The sequence below is a fragment of the Topomyia yanbarensis genome, chromosome 3 (assembly GCF_030247195.1).
Source record: "Topomyia yanbarensis strain Yona2022 chromosome 3, ASM3024719v1, whole genome shotgun sequence".
Classification (NCBI taxonomy): Eukaryota; Metazoa; Arthropoda; class Insecta; order Diptera; family Culicidae; genus Topomyia; species Topomyia yanbarensis.
This window is the reverse complement of record NC_080672.1, coordinates 58,694,783-58,714,376: the sequence shown is the minus strand read 5'-3', so window position 1 is coordinate 58,714,376 and position 19,594 is coordinate 58,694,783. Positions and strand designations below refer to the sequence as shown.

The 19,594-nt window shown below is 41.9% G+C and overlaps 1 protein-coding gene across 2 annotated transcripts in view; it reads right to left on the bottom strand.

Annotated features, from left to right (window-relative positions):
* Positions 1 to 798: 798 nt before the first annotated feature.
* The window catches only part of LOC131692847 (probable E3 ubiquitin-protein ligase HERC2), a 57,758-nt gene continuing 38,962 nt past the window's right edge, over positions 799 to 19,594 (bottom strand). Inside the window, exons 9-13 of one of the 2 annotated variants that reach the window (XM_058980166.1) lie at positions 11,593 to 14,437; positions 11,337 to 11,534; positions 10,802 to 11,270; positions 1,944 to 2,075; positions 799 to 1,876 (exon numbers count right to left, since the gene is read on the bottom strand). In XM_058980166.1, the coding sequence (XP_058836149.1) occupies positions 1,868 to 1,876; positions 1,944 to 2,075; positions 10,802 to 11,270; positions 11,337 to 11,534; positions 11,593 to 14,437 (3,653 nt within the window). In that variant the 3' untranslated portion in view covers positions 799 to 1,867. The remainder of the gene's footprint in view (positions 1,877 to 1,943; positions 2,076 to 10,801; positions 11,271 to 11,336; positions 11,535 to 11,592; positions 14,438 to 19,594) is intronic. The other variant, XM_058980167.1, reaches the window with a different exon arrangement.

Here is a 19,594-nt window from a genome sequence, read left to right as displayed (position 1 = left end):
TATAACACAGTTTGCTGTGGAGGAGAGCAATGCTCGTTCTGCTTATCCTTCACAGCGTGAGTTGCTGGTGCTTTTGGATTCATTGCGATTAGCCGAGGTAGTGAAATTTTATACCTAACTGAAGCGGGCTTGAAAGGAGGTAAACTACGTAGAACACCCTACAGTTATATGGAATAGCTAGAACAGCAACTTCAATTGCACTTCTTTGTTCAACAAACGCTGTTGTGAGGCGCATAATCTAGAAAACTCTTTTTGTCACTAAAATATCCAGCCAATAAGCAAACGGAAGTCATCATTGGACCCGCTAAAAGAAGGTTTTCCCATCGTTATTTCAATCTTTTTCTGAATACACATATATATGATTGTTTAATCAGTTTGTGTTTCGTGTGTTCACTTCGTAACGTAAAAAGGCATCACAGAATTATAAAAAGAAAACATATAGATTATTATGATACACAAAGCTCACGCACGTAAATTATAAATTCTTTCAGTAGAGTAATAAATACGCTAATTAGATATAGTTTCGATCTGGTAGATGGAGTGCGATTGCGGTTTGGTCTCAAACTTTCAAAATCAACGTTATTACACATTGTTGAAAATTTACAATGAAATGGTGTTCGCGTCGATTTCGTACCATCTTGCACCCTAACAAAAAAGAACAATACTGATGCGTAGACGGATTCGCATAACTATACCTAGCAGCTAGCTACGGGTACATATTCACTACTGGTGGTTGTTGCTGTGCTATACTAAACTGATGATATGTTACCAAAAATTGGTCTAACTGAAATTGGCGTGAAGCAAAGAATGAATTAATAAATTAGCAGTATTACTTTGTTTCGAAATAAATAAACTAAGTTTAGTTTTTTTTTGCCGAAAAAATGTTGCAATATGTGTACCACAACTACTACTGTCGTATGGACAGCAGGTCTAGGAATCTTTATAGACTAACTCTGCTGCTTACTAGAAAGCTTCCATTTAACCATTAGTTCTCAGTCGGCAGTCGACGTCAGTCCCGATGGCGCGGGACTTGCTGGCTGATGTTCAATGTGATTTTCAAAAAGCAACAACCATTCTTGCCTCTATCGCAATTATTTATCAATGTTTATAGTAGCTTTAATCAGTACGATTTATGTGACTATCTTCAACTTTTCTACAGAAGTAGGATGTTTGATTTTTTTTCTTTTATGGTTTATATTTTATCTCTGCGGTTGCCATTTTCCGGCTTGATTTTTGTTTAGGAATAACGCTCTCTATATGTGCTATTATACTAGTAGTGGATTTCAACAGCTACTTCAACAATGTATTTTGTGAACGAACAAACGTAATTGGGACACTACTGATGAACCAGTGTCACTAAAGGTGTTTAATCTATTCATAGCCGCTGTGATTTGACATCGTTATTTATCAGCTAGCTGGACAATCAAATCAGACTGCTTCCGTATGGTTTATGATGCTATTTATCATGTTTCGGTGCAATATTTTACCTACCATATTGCCGTGCTGTCTTTATATGGTGCATACAAAAGCTGCGTGAAATAAAGCTCTAGATTCATAGTTTTAATGCTTCTGTCTAAAAAACCTCACAATTTAAACATTTTTGAAAGCTGGTCACTAGCTGTAAATAATAGATGATGATTACAACTAACAGTCCACACATAAGCAACCTTTTTATTGCATCGAAAAAATAACTCTGTGATCGCTTGATAGTGCAGCTTACAAGGACGTCGTGTTCAATAGTAGGATTTTTTCATCAGAAATATAGAAAATTACTATTTGTGTCTTTTAAATGTAGTTATTTTTGGTAATTGGATTGTATAGTGATCAGTCGTATAAGCTCTGGCAGAGGCACGATTTCACTGTCTATTTAAGCAATCTGAAAGTAAAGAGTGGATTGGGATTCAACTCACTTGGACATACAAAACGGACTATGATAAAACTACCGATTCGATATCGCTGTTGTCCTCGCTGCCAGTAGCCTCTGTTGGGTCTCCCATCGCTACCCGGGCATACTCATCCGTGTCGATGCTTTTGCAGAAATAGATGGCATACTTGAGCTTCTCCTGCAGAACAGCCTGAAAATGAAGGAATAAAATAATGGAAAACGTGTATTTTAGTACAAAGATGGATAAGTACTAAAACAATATTACTGTTTACAGATAACAGTTGCTATTGGATGAACCTAACACTTCGCCTTAAGCTATGATCCCTGTTATTCTCTTGAATGCTTCTTGTTTTTCTTTCATCAGGGCTCTAGTCTGTAGTCCGAACAAGAATTTTTTCTAGGGGCTTTGCCTGGTAAATACATCTTTGGTTTCATATCATATATTATCTCAGCCTATCAGAATCGCTTGCAGCTGGAATGTCTGTGATTGTAGATGACCTACAATCAATGGTCTTTTTACATTTCCCGAGATGACTCCGCTAGCGTGTAAAACACACCCTGAGTATTCTGCTTTCTGCTACTGACTGTTACTTTCAGATATCTGAAAATCCATTTCACAGCTTAGCAGTGTTTCTGACTTGGAGTAGTAACAGGGTAGCAGTTCGCTGCATATTGTTCTTCTATTATAATGCAGCTAACCTTCCGGCAGTCGCGCTAGTGCACTGAGTGCACGCTGCTCTGAAAATCTAGCAAAATCGTCTTACGGCACCAGCGGCTGCTCATTCAGCGGGCCAGAAGTGCGACTTCAGGAGGGTTAAGATTGGGTTTTGACCATGAATTTCTTACATTGTCTTTATTATATCTAATATCAATTATCCTTGAAGGTATTATTGATATTGATATTATTTTATTCATCTAGTAAATATTTCACATAATTTTCACGAATAACAAACACTTTCTTTTTAACTCATTCACATTAGTTTCATACTTAATATCTCTTGGCAGTATGTTTCAAAGTTTCGACCCTTTGAAGAACAATGAATTTTGTGTGGATGCCAACAGATACGGAGCTTCCCTTATGTCGTTTTCAGATCGAGTGCCAAACTTTTTTTCTCTATAGGTTTATTTGACACAGCTCAATGCGTTAGCACAACTGAGCCATGGATCTTTTATGATTTTACAATAAGTAAAAATGAAAAATACTAAGAATGTCTGTCTGACAGATCTTGTTCACGCAGTTTGCTGCAGCGTGTTGAGATCCTTTTTCTTGACGGTGAAGCATTCGTTGCCTTATCCGTCGCCCATGTCATCGTCGGTACTGCTTTTTCTGCTGTTCACGGTCAGAGGTTCTTATTTGTTTCTTGTTCTTACGAGTCGTTGTTGTAAATCTGTCTTCGTCGGTATTTGCTTCTTTATTGGGGATGGTAGTTGTTGATTAGGGAACGGTTGAAGTGGTCGTTGCCCCTTCATTATTGATTAATTGGGTCGTTGTTTGTAGTTTATTATTAGATTTGGCTGTAGTAGATGAGTTTTGACTAGTTGCTTCGGCGCATGTTTTTCCGTAGGGGGCTATCTGGTTACAGGATTGGCATGTTGGGGCCTGCGTACCGTTTTTTATTGAAGATCTCTACCCTGTAAAATTCGTGATTGCAAATATTCTGGCGCTAACCCTGTTACCACATTATGAATTTAGAGCCGTGTGAGAAATGTAACACGTTGCCTCACCGAAAGCCGTTGCAGTGCATCCAACATGGTTCGAATTGACGCTCCTTTATTGAATCGTAAAACAAGTCTGATCATTCTGTTTTACAATTTCAGAAGACGGTTCATCTGTTGTTTATTGGCAAGCAATATTATGGAATGGTAAAATGTGGTCAATGTTTTGTAAAAATGAATCAAATTCGATTGAGATAATTCCGACCTTAACCGGCACAGAGCTCCATATGTTTTCGCGATTTTCTTGATAGTATAGTAAATGTGTTTTTGAAGCATACATTTTCATTTATAAGCACGTTTGATTTCACTGACACGTTCTAACACATTATTATTCATCTTAACATTAACACAATCATTGTCTAACGATTTTTCTCAAATAGTATACAGTTTGTTTTCTAGTATATACTTTGTTTTCTAGAACACCATTTCAGTATCTCCAATAGCATTGTAGGAGAGTAATAGATATCACAGCATCAACCGCAAACAAGTTTATATTACAGTACTTTAGAATTTTCTTCATGTCGTTATTGTAGTAAATAAATAACAGGGGATCCAAGACGCTTCCTTGTGGAACAATCACTGCGATTTACTTGGCATCTGAATACACAGAATTGCACTTGGTCCATTGGATCCAGGATAATAATAAGACGAGAACCACTGAAGAGCTGTTCCCGTGATTGCATACTTCGTTGGAGTATCCACCAATCTCTTTCGTTAAATCGTCTTATACGCTTGTTTCAAATCTAGGAAAACAGCAAAAACGCAATCTTTTGTCCAAAATCAGATTCGAAACCGCTTCACAAGAACGGTTTTCCCTATAACCCGACTATACCGTTGTTTCTTAGCAATTCCAACGATTTTTCGTAAAGAGGAAGCATGTTTAGTGATCAAATACCTCTGCGTTAGTTGCTCCTTTACTCCTCTCATGAGCTGGCAAAAACTGCTGTTGTTAGTGTTTCTTTAATCGTGTCTAGTCGCAGATTTCCAATACAGTCAAGCGGATCTCTTAACACTCTGGAGCTAATGCCATCCGAATTGGTGTTTTTTTTCCTTTGCTGTGTCAAGTGAACTTGACAGCTAAGACCGTTCCCGGTCCACCTCGCCGTTTATAGTCTGTGTATGCATTGGTGGGAGTGCGCTTGGGTGGTTGGTATATGTTGCGTTGGTCTAGTATGGTATGGTAATTTTCTTCAGGTACTGGACTAATTCCTTCAAGTCGCTTTCAATGTTTTCTTTTAGTATATCTCGCAGTGATTTGCAATACTCTAGAATTGGGTAATTCGCTCTTTAGTTGTTGTATTTTGTGCAGGAGTATAGAATGTGCTGTAAGTCCTCTGTTTCCTCGCAAATATCGCAGAGTTCGTCACTTTCCTATCCCCAATGATATAGGCGCTCTTTGGTGAGGGTATGTCCAGTTCTGATCCGGTTTAGGATGATTTTTTCTCCCGAACAAAGGTCCGGCGCATGGCTCCAAATTTTATTCCCGGGCACATTCATGAATTGGAAATGCCATTTTCCTTTTTCTTTTTCATTTCCTGGTATCCCTTGCTGACTCGGGATCCATTGGGATCCATTGGACGACAATTGTTTTATTTCGCATCAATTTCAGCCTTTTTATTACCTGCCATGCTATGAAGTTTTCTTGTATTATGCTGTTGTTCAGTAGCATCTTGCATGATCCTTGAGAGTCGGTGAAGTTGCTGCTTTTTTGTAGTTTTTTCCGATATAAAGTCTACAGCTTTGGAGATAGCTAGAAGTTCTGCGTTGGGGGTAGAGTGTCCGTTTCATCGAAGCCATGCCAGTTCCAGATGTTGTTTTTGATACATCCGTGTACAGGAAAGTGAAGTTCTTGTACTTGTCTCTTACCGATAGGAAGTGTGGTTGCCAAACTTTGGTGTTACACTCCTGCTTTGCTTTTTGGCCTTCGAATAAATTCGGCTTGATGGTGTTTACCGTATCTATTCCGAAATAGGCCCTTCTGTTGTACCAGGATATAGTCCCATCCTTTGAATGTATCTGCGATACAATGTCGTTATGTTTGATGGCTGTCAGGAAAGATCCTTTTCCTTTTCTAGGTTCTAGGGTGGTTTTTGCGATCTCTTTGACTGGCAGCTGCCACGTTTCCGCGTGGATGACGTGTATAGGTGTAGTTTTGAGGTAGCGCATTGCCGTTCTTAAGGCAGCACTTTGGATTGTTTGAAGTCTCTGGATGTTGGACTTCGCCGCCCTACCGTAGATTTGGGCTTTATACTTTTAAATTTTGACAAGGGATTCTGGGCCTGCGTTACTGTTTTTATTTCCTGATTTCTATAGACAAGAAGCCTATCGAGCATGGCTCCCAAATATTTGTGCGTATTATTGAGTTGGATTGTTTCTCGTCCCAAGCGAACTCTTAGTCCTTCAGTGTGCCTTTTCGAGCCGACGATTTCCGCACTTTTGCTTGCGTTAGGTTTTTAGGTTCAGTTTGCTTAGTCCTTCGTTTAGTTTCACAAATATTCCATTTGCTTATGCCTCAATGTTGTCCAAAGACTCACCTACCACCAGTATCGCGAAATCGTCTGCAAACTGGATTAGTTCGCAGCCCTCCTCCATAATGTCGTGCAGGGTTGTGGTGTTGAGATTAAACAGGATCGGTGAGAGCAGGCAGCCTTGTGGTAGTCCTTGACTAATCTCCATTTCTACGCTGCCTTTGATGCAGGTATGTGTGTAGCCAGGAGAGGATCTTGTTCGGAATTTGTAGGGATTTTAAGGGGGTTAACAGTGTTTAGAGCTCGAATGAATCAAAAGCTTAAGACATGTCGAGAAAGATGGCTATTCCTATTTTTCATTCCTCTTGTAACTTCTTCACTTTGTTTACTAGGTAGTTAACACATGTTATTGCGGAGCAGTTATTCCTATATCCGAGGACGTTTTGAGAAGCTTGAATTTCGGCGATTTCTGCCAGTCGTTCCTTTATCCCCGCATTTATGAGCTTAAGATTTACATTCATAAGGAAGATTGGTCTTTTTAAAGCTGGATGGTGGATTTGTGGTTTGTGGATTGATCTGACGTCCGTTATTTTTCATTTTTTCAGAGATTTCCTCTGTGACAAAAACTCTGCCTATCATTTCGCATATTTTTTGTTGTAGTCCGTGGTTTAGCCAAGTGGTCACTCCGAAGTTGCTAAATTAGTTCCGTGTCAGTGAGTGCCATTTCGTAGCAGCGTAATGTCCGGGTTTGTTTCTGTCTAGATTTTTTGGAAGCCACCTTAATTTATTCTGTCCACCATTTTTTCAGATAATTTCCTTATTTATTTCTCACTGTGTATTTAATTTTGCCGACGCACTACTCGAAGATGTTCTGCATTTCAAGCGAGTCGTAGATGAATTGAGGTTGTATCTAGTTTAGCAATTCTATCGCTTTTTCGTGTTTACTCTCGGTTTGGCTCCGAGTACTATCGGCATTTCGTTTCCTATTTTTACTACTATAGATAGATGAATACTGCCAAACTCGTGCTCTAAAACTTTTCAATCTGTTTTTACAGCTGTTCCTGGTGTGGCTATCGATATGTCTGTGGAGAATAAGGCCACCGGACTGTTTCGTCCATGCGTCGTTAGGCATGTTGAGCTTCCGTCGTTGAGTAGAACGAATTTTGACTTCTCGATCAATCTGTTCAGATGGATTCCTTTTGGGCACTGCGTGGAGACCGGGTCCCAGCTTTTGTGATGTGCGTTCAAGTCGCCTCCCACAAGTATTTCGCACGGTAGGCTTTCTATTACTCCAAAAAGCTGTGAGATTTTGTCCCGGAGTTCACCGAATCTGATTCTATCTGGAGGCACGTTGACCGAGATGAATGTGATTGGGCCGAACTCTTTTGTTAATTTAGTAGCTATGGCTTCTAGTGGCAATAGGTCTCCCTAGACCAGTGTTATGTAGTTGATGGATTCATGTACGAGGATACCCACTAGACCGGCAACAATTTTGACATTTTTTCGGAACACTGTTGAATTCAACGGTAATTGGCTTCACATACCACTTGTCAAATATGAGCATTTTTCGAAAACTCCAATTCACTCACAAGAGTTTTGAAGGTTGTATGTGAAAATATATAAAATATAGGCAATTGAAACAATAAATTTAGTACGAAATGCCAGTATCATCTTGTGCGTCCCAAAATCTGCAGATATATAGCTTAAGGTGAAAGGATCAACATTGCCGAAGGCTACAAATTGATCCGAATTTACAGTAAAAAGATATTCTCGTATAAACTTATATGTTGCTTCTCTTTCTCGCTCATGCTCAGAATAGGTAATTTCAAAAAAAATCAGTTGGTCTTCAAAGCTAAATAACTTTTTAGGGGAACCTCCAATCAATATGCGATCTTCATCAAAACTATTCGTTATAAAGTAAACTACGCTGCCGTAAGTTTTGAGGTACGCAGAGTTACTGTGAAATTTCCGAGTTTCCATATGGTCGGTGTTAAGTCAGACCGGACCAAGTCGCAAAACATCAAAAAATGAGTTAATGATAGCACTGGATAAAGAATTTCTTCATCTACATTCCACACTTACTAGATTTGAAATATGAAACAATGAACAAGAATTATGGCAAAAATTAATTTCCAATTATAATGTAAAGGATGCTGCGATTCAAACTTTAAACGCGTTTTTCTCGAAATCAATGTCACTGTCACTGTCACACGGTCTGATCTACCACCGAACATGTATATATTACTATAGAAACATGAAACCTCTTGTGGGTGAACTAGAGCTATCGGAAAAAGCTCATATTTTGCATAAGACTATCATTACCAATTACCATTCGAATTAGTGTTCCGAAAAAAAGGCCAAATTTTTGCCGGTCTAATACCCACTCCTCCATAGCCTGGATTTCTTCTTTGTGACTCGAGTCGCGTGTGTATTGCTTTAGGGTGAATGATTCGTTTTTCTTTAGCCAAATTTCCATGAACTGGCTGATTTCTTCCCTTGTGTCCATTGGTCTGATGCTTAGGACGTTGTGATGCAGGATGGCGATCTATTTACACTCCACTGAGGTGCTGTTGGTTGATTCTGTCATTGCCTTCGTTTTGCTGATGGATTACATTTTTGTCGATGATATTTTGTATATCTGCTCCCATCTCGATGAGAAGTTTGTCCATGTTTATTGCCGAATTCGCTGTTCAGATTCTAGCTACCTACGATTTTTGTTTGTAGGTCCATCAGCCAGTTCCTTGACCTTACTTCCGCTAAAAAGTCAGGTCTAAAATTATGGATGAAGCGTTCGAATTCTTTTCCTTCGTTCCTGGATTTAGCTCACTTTGCGGGCTGATCGGTGAAGTTCGTTGGCTGTGAGTGAAGCGACCGTTGTAGTTACTAGGTGGAATGTCGTCGAGGAAGGGGTATGCTTCTTCTTCGTCAAGGGTTCTGAATCGGTTGGCTAGTCTTGGGAAGTTTTGTTCCGCCTCTGTATATTTTATTTGCTTTCTTCTCATCTCCTGTAGTATTTGCTGCCTTCTGCGTCTTTCCGGACATTCGTTGGCGCTTGCGTTATGGGAACGTTTGCAGTTTGCGGTTTTTTGCAGTCGTTTACTTCGTGGTCTCCTGTTCACATCTTCTTTTGGCTACACAGAATTTGGTGCTGTGTCCGAATCCCCAATACTTTGCGCGTTGTCTGATCGGGAGCACATAGATTTTTGCTTTGAAATTGCAGCCGTATATTGTGACCTTGCCAGCGACCTTCTGGGCTTTTAGCATCATTTTCAAACTGTGTATGTGTACTAGATTTCAATCCTTGTCCTTTCGCTTGATTCTTTCGATTTTAAGAATCTCTGATTCCGCTTCAATGTTGTTAATTGTTTCCTCCTTCTTTAGATCCAATGGAACCCAATGCGATTGTATGTGAAAAGATTTTGAGGTTTGTTGCTACTTTGTAACGGAATTTACCGATTTTCGTTGTTTCGACAAACTCTTTGAAGCTGGCCGCGGAAAGGAGCCTGCCTATTTGGACTGGGTGTCTAGGCTGATTCAATTGTGTATCGATCTGTTCCAGTAGAATCTCGTGTGTTTGGTCACTTTTATTTTTTTGTGCCATCGGGTGGCACTTTTTTTTGCGCTGCTCCATATGAGTGAGCCTGTTTTCCTCAGGAGTGTTAGGTACATTCTGTGAATTTTTCGGGATGGCCGTTGTTTTCGCTTGCGTAACGTAAGAACTCGCTCATCGTAGTTTTGTTACGTTATCTCTCTTCATTTTTTTTTTTCAGTTGCTCTATTTTTACTATATTACGGGGATAGTCGGGGATATATCTTCAATCGCTGAATCTCGAAAAAATAAAGTTTAACACCGGGATGAAAATTTTCACGTTTGATCCATTTTTACCACGAAACTGTGCCGAACCGATCTTTGCATCCAATGCCCAAATAGGTGACCTTAGCTTTTGCTATGTTGTGGGTTCAAAATGCTCAAAACGCTGGTTCGTGGACATTCCACTAATCAATTGGTCGGTGTTAAGTCAGACCGGACTAAGTCGCAAAACATCAAAAAATGAGATAATGATAGCACTTAATAAAGGATTTCTTCAGCTATTTTCGACTTTTGCCAGATTTGAAATATGTAACAATAAGCAAGATTTAAGGCGAAAATCAATTTCCAATTATAGTGTAAAGGGTGCTGCGATTTAAACTTTAAACTCGTTTTTCTTGAAATCAATAAATTGTCACTTAGTCCGGTCTGACCTAATTGGGACTCCGCTGCATCAAAATCCTCCATAATTCTTTACTGTTACTTTTTTGCTCATTAATATTACGTGGCACATACATACTCCATTTGACTTTGACGCCGGGTACACGAATACTCATTGCGATACACTTTGTAAACGGTCTATGCGAAATTTGAGTTCTGCTGTCGATACGCTTCGTATGCTTTATCCCGTCATCGTTTTATCTCCAGTAATTCCGCAGTACTAATGTGTCCACCGATTTCTTCAAGATACACTTGAACTTCCACCATCTGTCTTTACGTCCTTCGTATTCCGGGCGATAAATTTAGTTTATCTCGATGACCACCTACATTACCTACCGGCTGATTATTACTTTTCTACAAAACATCTACAATTGACATTGAATTGTTCAGAAAAAGCTGTGATCAATCCTAAATCTACAACCTTTTGTACGCATTGAAAGAAAACATACGTCCGCCTTTGGAAGGAATAAAAATAAAACTCACCTTGCACGAATATCGTGGCATCTTCAGCAGAAAGAAGCAGGTGTAGCTCTCCGGCAGGAAATGATCCGGCGGGTTGTACTTGTCCAGCACCTGTAGCACGAAATCACGCCCACGGAAATCGGCGATGGTACGCGGTAGTCGCGTTCGTCCCCAAACGAACCGTAGAAATAGCGAACGCTCCTGGTTGGTGAACTCTTCCATCACCTCCCAGAACCAACCGACCAGCGGAGCAGTGGATTCCACACCCTTGTACGTGGCAACGGTTTTCAGCAGACAGAGTGGAATGTCCGGAGACCCACACACCATGGCCTGTAGTTCGACGGCGGAAAATAGCGAGAGCAGTGGCACCGGAATGACCTTGGACATACCGTCCCGGACGGCTTTGACCTGTTCATCGAATTCGTGGATGCGATAGTGCAGTGCCAGTTTGACGTATTCCTTCCGATTGTCGGGGGTGATTTTAGTGAATCTGTAAATGGAAAAATAATCCGTCAACACTCTGTGTTTTGTTGTACTTATTACAGACCGAACATACCTAGTGGAGAGAGGAACCTCGTGACCCTTAGCCGACGGTGTTGAGAATGGTAGCTCCATGGAAGCAAACGCCTTCGGATCATCTTCTATGTCTCTGATGTACAACAATCCGGTAATGTAATCTCTGTCGACCTCGGTCAAATCAGAAGGGCGTAAGGTTTCTCCGCAAAGTTGACGCCAAACAGGTTCGGCCAAACTGCTGGGGAAAAACATTCTCATTACCCAAACATTAAAGAACACCTTAAACCCATACTTACTTCAAACTTAACGGTGATCCGGTTCGAACGGCAATACCCATAAGCACCCCGAGGAATCTTAGCATGTTCATGTGCAGCACTGAATTCAACGTCGGATCCAGTAAGAAACAATCCCTATTAGCACCAGCTTCCCCACGTCCGTTGGGCGTCTGAATCAAAAGCGGGACGCTTCCGTTTTGCAGTTCATCGCACATTTCCGCAATGGATTCACTGAACCCTCCGCCGCAATCATCTACACTCTCACCAACAAATTTGACCTTCCACACTCGATGTGGCATTGACAGAGCCTCCTGGGTGAGCAACGGCAACTTCTGAACCATCTGACCAAACACACTTTTCATTCCATCAACTCCGGCAAGTCCGTTACCTGATCGCATCCTCGACCGTTTGACCTGAATTCGGTTTAGCTCGATAACCGGTCCGTGCGGTTTGTCGCGCACCATTGTTGTTTGTATGACCTTCCGGAAGCCAGCTTCCTTGATCGAGTATACCAGTATGTCCTTCAAAGCACCGAGAGATAGTTCACCGGAAATAGGGAGCATCGAGAGGCAAGGGCAGATAAGCTCGGAGAAATGATGGAGTAGTACGAGCCGAGCGTGAAGAACTTCCGGAGCAATATCTCGAACGAGATCATATTCCAACGGTGGAGAGGGCGGAGGACGGACGGCTTCGCTAAGTTGATATGTCGACAATGCTAACGTGTGAGCCGAACCGCAAATAACCTTGACGATGTGTTTGCCTTGCAGAGACTGGACAAGCCGAGGTCGTTGAATGGCTGTGACCGTGCCATCCCCAAGCTGTCCCTCGTCGTTGTCACCCCAGGTGAAAACTTCTCCCGAATCACTACAAGCAACACAATGAAGCGATCCCGTTGCAATGGATATGATCTTCTTTCCTTGCAGGGCAGCTACCTTCTTCGGACGACGCACGTGATCGGTGTTTCCGTGACCCAACCGGTGATAGTCACCTTTACCCCAAGTGTAAACGCTACCCGATCGTGTCAAGGCAACGGAGAATTGTGACCCGCACTCCACTTTAACAACACCAAGCCCTGCCAAACTCTCGATTTTCATAGGGATCTTGCATCCATCTGAACCGCCTCTACCCAGCTTGCCATAATCCCCATCACCCCAACTCCATACGTTATCATCATCCGTAATACATAAGGTTTGCGCATCGCCCGATCCGCAAGCTATATCAATGGCTCGGTATCCCAGCAACGCTTCCACCAACTTTGGCTGTAATTGATCTTCTGAATCACCGTGTCCCAATCGACCATATCTTCCCTTTCCCCAGGTTAGTACATGACCTTGTGAAGTTATACAAGCTGAATGTGCGCTCCCACATGCAATATCCACAACTCCGATCCCGGAGAGAGCTTCGATTAACTTCGGTCGATCATAGCTATCCCGATTTCCATGACCCAGCTTGCCATCTTCTCCTTCTCCCCAGGAAAACACCTCTCCATCGGACGACAGTGCCAAGCAATGTTTCCCTCCAGAATTTACAGCAACCTTTTTGATGATAACATGCTGCAGAGACTCCACCAACGTAGGCGTCGATACTGAATCTGTTCCTCCTATTCCTAATCGACCTCCGGCTCCGTATCCAGTAGCGTATAACTTTCCATCGGGTGTAACAGCATACAAAGTTTGTTCTCCACCGGCAATCTGAATAGGCCGCAACAAACTCAATGCTTCACAAGGCGTCGGCATTTTGATGCGACTCCCATCCAATCCACCAAGTTGACCACGATGATTATGACCCCAGCCGAAGATCGTACTGGCCCCACCCCACGAAAATGCCCAATCCTCTGGTCTCCGGTTAAACCATTGCAACAACTGGGAGTCATACTGTGGAGTGAAATAGTTGTGATCTTCGTGTAGATATTTGGATGTATCAATTGATTCTATCTCGCTTCCGTGTAGGGATCCTACCAGATCGAATCCATGTTGACTAAGACTTGACGCACTGGATGTATGTTGTATTAAGGAACAGTTACTGCTTGTAAGACTGGTGTTGCCGGTTGTTTGTAGTACGGGGTTTGCTGCAGGGGATGCAATTTCTATCAGTTTTTTGCGCACTTCCAACGTGAAAGTAGGTGGAAGTGTCACTCTCCGAATGAGTGACTGAGCTACTCGTACCGCTGAACAGTACCGACGAAACCATGCCCACTTATGAGCGTCTCCATGAGGTAACAACGAATCCAGTTGCATGTCACACGCCAATGCAACCAACGTCTTAAAATACTCCGAATGCATCAGATGAAGGCCGCTCCGAACCTGTGGCTCTTCATATTCATACTGTCGAAGAATGATTGGAATCAGAGGGCTTAGGATTTCAACCATAGCTGGTTCGAGAACGCGTGGGGCATCTTTCGCTGTCAGATATTGGTGCATTTTTCTAAGGGACCAGATCCGTTGAACAACCGTGAGAGAGCTTAGCTGCGCACACTGAGATAAAGCTGCCGCTAGGCGAATCAGCGTGTTTCCTCCATGAGGAACAAGCGTGGAATCGAGCAATGCCATCACCATGGCTATAGACGGTTGCGAAAGTACGGTTCGATCAGAACCCAACTCCTGCAAGTAAGATTCTGGCATAATAGCATGCACAAAGAAACGCCATCCCCAACCATTGACGGAGTTGTCACTGGTAAATTTCCAGCGCATTTCATCGCCAGGAATTCGTATCTCCGGAGCCCATTGAGCCCACTCACGACCGGATCGGGTGGCAACAACGCGCCCCGCACCGTCTATGATGATCAGTGGATCGTTTCGACGCTCCGTCGAGCATTGGCTGTCGAACTCGATGCGCAGCGAGTCCGCTCCGGGAATCTTGACGTGACCTTAAAGAAAAAAGAATCGTATGTGTTAGATACCAGTACTGTAAACATTATTGTCTATCCACGAAATGATTGCACTACATACAATTGAATTAGTGATTTTCAGGAAGATCCGTTACTTCATAAACTTGATTATTGATCAGTGGAATTTTTTGAAAGTATTATTTGAATAAATTCAGAGCGACTGTTTGCCAAGTAAACACCGGTCCTCGGGAGGAGTACTGCATGACAAATGAAAATAATTTAAAGTCACGTTAACAAAAATAAATAAAGGAGGAATACTAGATTTCGCGCCTGTTTGTCTCAAGGTGTGTAACGTCAACCCTAGTAACAATTGGGGTTTTATGGTAGTTTTATAGCAACTCATAAAACTTATATTATACTTGTAGCGTACTATAAAATTTGAATTGTTACTTGGGAAGTCCTCCATTTTGTCTAGTCCAACGTATCCTGCTCCTAACAACGCGTGCTAAGTCGTCAGTAATGCAATTAAAACTGCGCATTGATTCCGCTTTCTGTATTCTTCCTGATCTCCTTTTAGGTCTCCTAGGTCTGAAGCGGATTAATCGTTGCGTTGCGTTGCGTTGCGTTGTGACGATGATTTTGGCGGATTGCACACTGACTTCATCATGTTTGACTGCTGATTATCTAATAAGAGTTGCTTAGGAAGTGGTAAGTAGGAATTCATACCAATCCGACCCATATTAAAACCTCAACAGCATGATAGCCATCATTGCCGGCCGCCCCCATCTCCATCGTTCACGGGGAAGGATAAAGGATAAGGTAGACAGGAAGTGTTGATGCTCCACCTACTTAACGGAAGGACGACGATTCATCAGACTCTTCCATAGGTGTCGCGGAGTTGGTGGTTTGGAAGGGTATCAGGTCTAGGATTCGCTCCAAGCAAACGATGCGACCTGTAAAGCATATTTTATTAGGTAGTTGTTTAGTTAGTCTTCGAGTGCACGATCACTCGAAAAAGAGATGATCTTGTTTAGTTTTTGGTTATTTTTAAACTCTGGGCAGCCGGCTACCGAGAGTATACTATGTTCCCTAGGTCTGAAGCGGATTAATCGACTATTAAGTAAATTCTACCAATTCTATAATTTGAAACTTAATATGTTACTATCTCAATAGGAATTATGGCAGTCACTTGTACAACAATTGTGTGGTCCACTGTCTGGATGAGTACTTTTTACTTAACTTTTACTCTTGAGATGGACGTCTGTTCTCTGTGCATAAATTTATGTTGCTTCTCAGTTTTGCACAACCCAGAGGGAACTTGGCCTTAATCTCACTGCGCTGTCTTTGACGTTACCTGATGTTCGTTATGGAATATTGTTTGTTTGGTGCCATTACTTAACAATGTCTCGCAGAAAAAAAATCCAAAATACGCTTCCCCAAGCATATTGTAGATTCGTGTTAATTTTTTTATTACCCCGCACCACTAGTATCATTGTAATTTCTTAGCCCGCACCCTGGTAGACTGGTGTTTGTAATTGGATTTATATGTTGCTGGGTCTCGTGAATGCGGATAAATTGTTTTTATTATCATTTGTTAATTAGTCATCCGATTCCTCGAATCCTCTAAAGTTCTCTACGCTGTCATGTTCTTCAAGGAAATTCTGGGATATCGTCTTCGTCTTCATCTTATGTGGGTTCTTCACACAGTTTTTGGAATAGCATGCGACCTACAAAGGCCCTGAATCTTTCACGGTCCTCTACTTACTCCCTCAGGTAGGCCGCCGATAGATTGATGCAAGCCATATCCTATTCTACGCAGGTGTTCCAATTTTGGACAGTCGACCGAGTTCGTATCTGATACTCGGCCGCAAGCTTTTTTATTTCTTTCTTCCATTCGTTGTAGATGTGCCCATTATAAGAGTCGGGTCATTTTTATTTTCCGTTCTATTGCGCGACCTTTCAGGATTGCTTCCATGTCCGAAGCCGTTAAATATGCTTGGTGCTGTTCGTGAGAGTCATTGCGTGAGTCGTGGTACAATTCTGATACAATTTGTAGGTCCACAACGCGTAATCTGTTCTGTTGTGCTTGATTAACGTTGATACCTTTTAAGGCATATCGGGGTTATCACTGCATGGCATATCTTACGGGAAGTTTTGCATCGAAGCCTTAACGTTCTTACAAACGATGCGATTGAATTTGCTTTGCTGGAAGTGCTTTTTGAACGCGGTCTGATACCGTTTCCCGACGTTTTAGAGTGCTGGTCATGTAAGCACCAAAATGTCGATGTTTTGACACCACGCGTTGTTTGTAATTTCCAAATAATCTTTCATGGACAAGTTCATTTATTTCTGGTTGGGATGGGTCACGGATAAGTATTTCTGTTTTTCACGTTTAACTCCAGGCCATAATCCTTCAGAGAAGGCCCTATCAGGTTAAGTAGTTGTGGAATTTGCAATAGGTCCGTTACTACCATCACGATGATGTTGGCATACACCCTTAGGCACGGAGATTTGATCCTGTTTTCGTGGGCCCCAAATAGTTCTGATATTATTTCCTGCAAGCGTTTAAGTGTTCAGTCAAGATGGTATAAAAACAGTTTTGGGCGAGAGATGTTGATGTTTGATTCCTCTGACTTTGTTGTAAATCTCTGTTCTTTGGCCATACTCATTGTAGATGGGTCTGCTCGGTTAAGCAGGAGGAAACTATGCGATTTATTACGTATGCAGGGTCTCTCAATCTCATAAGTGTGCTTGGAACTACTCACAGGTCAATGGTATCGAAAGCCTGACATATGTGATACGTCCCTTGAGCCAACGTTCGTCTAGCAGTTGCTTTACAATGAATATTTGATCTTCGGCTGTTGCTCGAGTTGTTCCAATACCTGAAGTAAATTGCGTAGATTACCAGAGATTATGTTATTCTTCTGTATTCCTCTACCCCTTTGGTCTTAGATTCTTCGGAAGGGGCACATGTATAGATTCCGTCATATGGGAAGGAACTTCATTATTTTTCCAGATCCGTTGTAGCAGCTTGTGTGTTTCTTGCTGTAGGTTTTTGGGTTCATATTTGATTGATTCTTCGGCGTGCTCCATCTGTTCCTACCGCTCTGCTGGGCTATTACGCAACATCATGAAGTTACGGTACGGATGCGGTAGAGCGTTGAACCTGATTCTGCCGGTGGTGCCGTTGACCCTGGTAATAGTCACTTCAAAAGGTCCGGACTAGCCAGTAGTTTCTCCTCCCAGCTACGAATGATGATATATGTTGCAAAACTTTTCGTTGCTTGGCGGCGGTTGCGCTTCAGATATTTGAATGTTAGACGAACCCTATCTAATACTGGATAGTTTTCCAGGTTTTTGAAAAAAATGGTTAATTTTCTCTTTCTGGTGCTCTTCATATGCTTGACTTTTTGCTTTGCTGGCTTTCAAGTACTTACTCTTGAGTTTAACAGTGTAACTTGGCATTGTGATTGTGCTCTCTTTCATGCTTAATTGTTGGTTAGACTGTTGCTTGCTTCTTTCTACTGCATTATTGGAAAGACGATGACGTACGGCTAGTGTTAACTTGCGATGGTCTAAAAAATCCGTCGAGGCATTTATATTGTGGTTTCTGGAATGGGGAGATGCGGGGAGTTGCTATGTGATCTACCTGTGAGCATTTATTACCACGGTTCCATGTGCGTAAAACGGTGGGAATGAACTGCATAGTGCAAGATCGTAACCAAGTAAGATGTCTTTAAGTCCGTCTCCATTCGCGTTACTCCATGGATGGTATATTTTCCGACCTTTGTCCGATTGGCGGGGTGTAAATCCCTGTAGCCGACATGTGCATTGAAGTGTCCCGTGAATATGTTTGACCGTTGGCGTAATGAGAGGCGACTTAGAAATGTCTGTAGGATGTTGTATTCAGGGTTTGCTTGCCCACCCGATGATCGGGTGTAGCTAGACTATGATTAGTTGTTCTCCTATCACTGATAGAAACACCGCTCATTCGTTATCTAATATCCGTATAAATTTAAAGTTGTGTGATAGGTCGCTTTAGACTGCAATAGCCATTCCACTGCCCATCCTTGCGCTTCGTGGTTGTTTGTTGACGTCGTACCATTGGAATGATGATGTGCTTGTTATACATGTTATCATCTGCGTTTCTTGCAGGTATGCCGCTGCTACTCTGTTCGATCGTATAAATTGGTCTATCAGTGCTCGGTCGTTTTCTTGGGAGAATCTATCTACATTTCATGTTCCCATAACAAAGCTATTCGTTATGCTTATGGATGGTAGTGTAGGTTCTTGAATATCGTCATATTGGGTTACTTCGTGTGAATCCACATCAGCTGGCCAACGATTCGTGGGGATAATGTGCTCGAGTGGTTGTGGATTGTTCATTGGTGGTGAATAGTCCGGATCCGGATTTGGACCTGGCGACAACGATGTTATCGGAAACGAGCCTGTAGAGCCACTATTTGTGTTGATGCCTCTCGTTGTTTCTGGAAACGAACATCTGTTTTCAGGTTTCCTATTGTTATATTATCCCGTACCCGAAGTTGTTGGCCACTCTTATGATTTCCTCACCAATCCAAAATCGTCGCGTTGTAAGTTGATTTAAGTAGTGGTCGATTAGCTGCTGGGGCATTAGTATGCTTATCTGTTATACAGTGAATGATCGCAAAGGTTAAGTTGCCAAACAATTAAATAATATAATTACCTTTTCTGGAAAGATTAGTTGTGTTCCGTACTTGGGAAGTAGTTCCAAACCTGATGGGCTAGCGGTGCAAATAAGCATCGCCTGGCACCTTACACACCAGTAGTTTCCATCTCCTGGTACCTTGCATACCAGTAATACTGCTTCGTTCACAATTACCGTTTGCGTTTCCATTGAGAACCTTTCTTGCAAATTCAATCGCGATATTTTACGTGTTGCTCTGGCGTCCAAAGCTTCCCAAATTAAAACTACTGAATTTTTGTCTATCAACGTATTCCGCTCAAAAATTGTGCATGTCTGAACATGTCGTCTTAAACGTCTAATATTTAGCCAAGCAGTGGGTTTGTTGAACAGCCGAGCGTACAGAAAACTCGCAGTGAGAGGCCGACGCTTTACGAAACATCGTCCAGTCTGCTCGACTACGAGCAGCTAGCAGTAGTAATGCCACATTGAAATCTGTTTCCATCAAAAAAATCTTTTTACCATCTGTGATG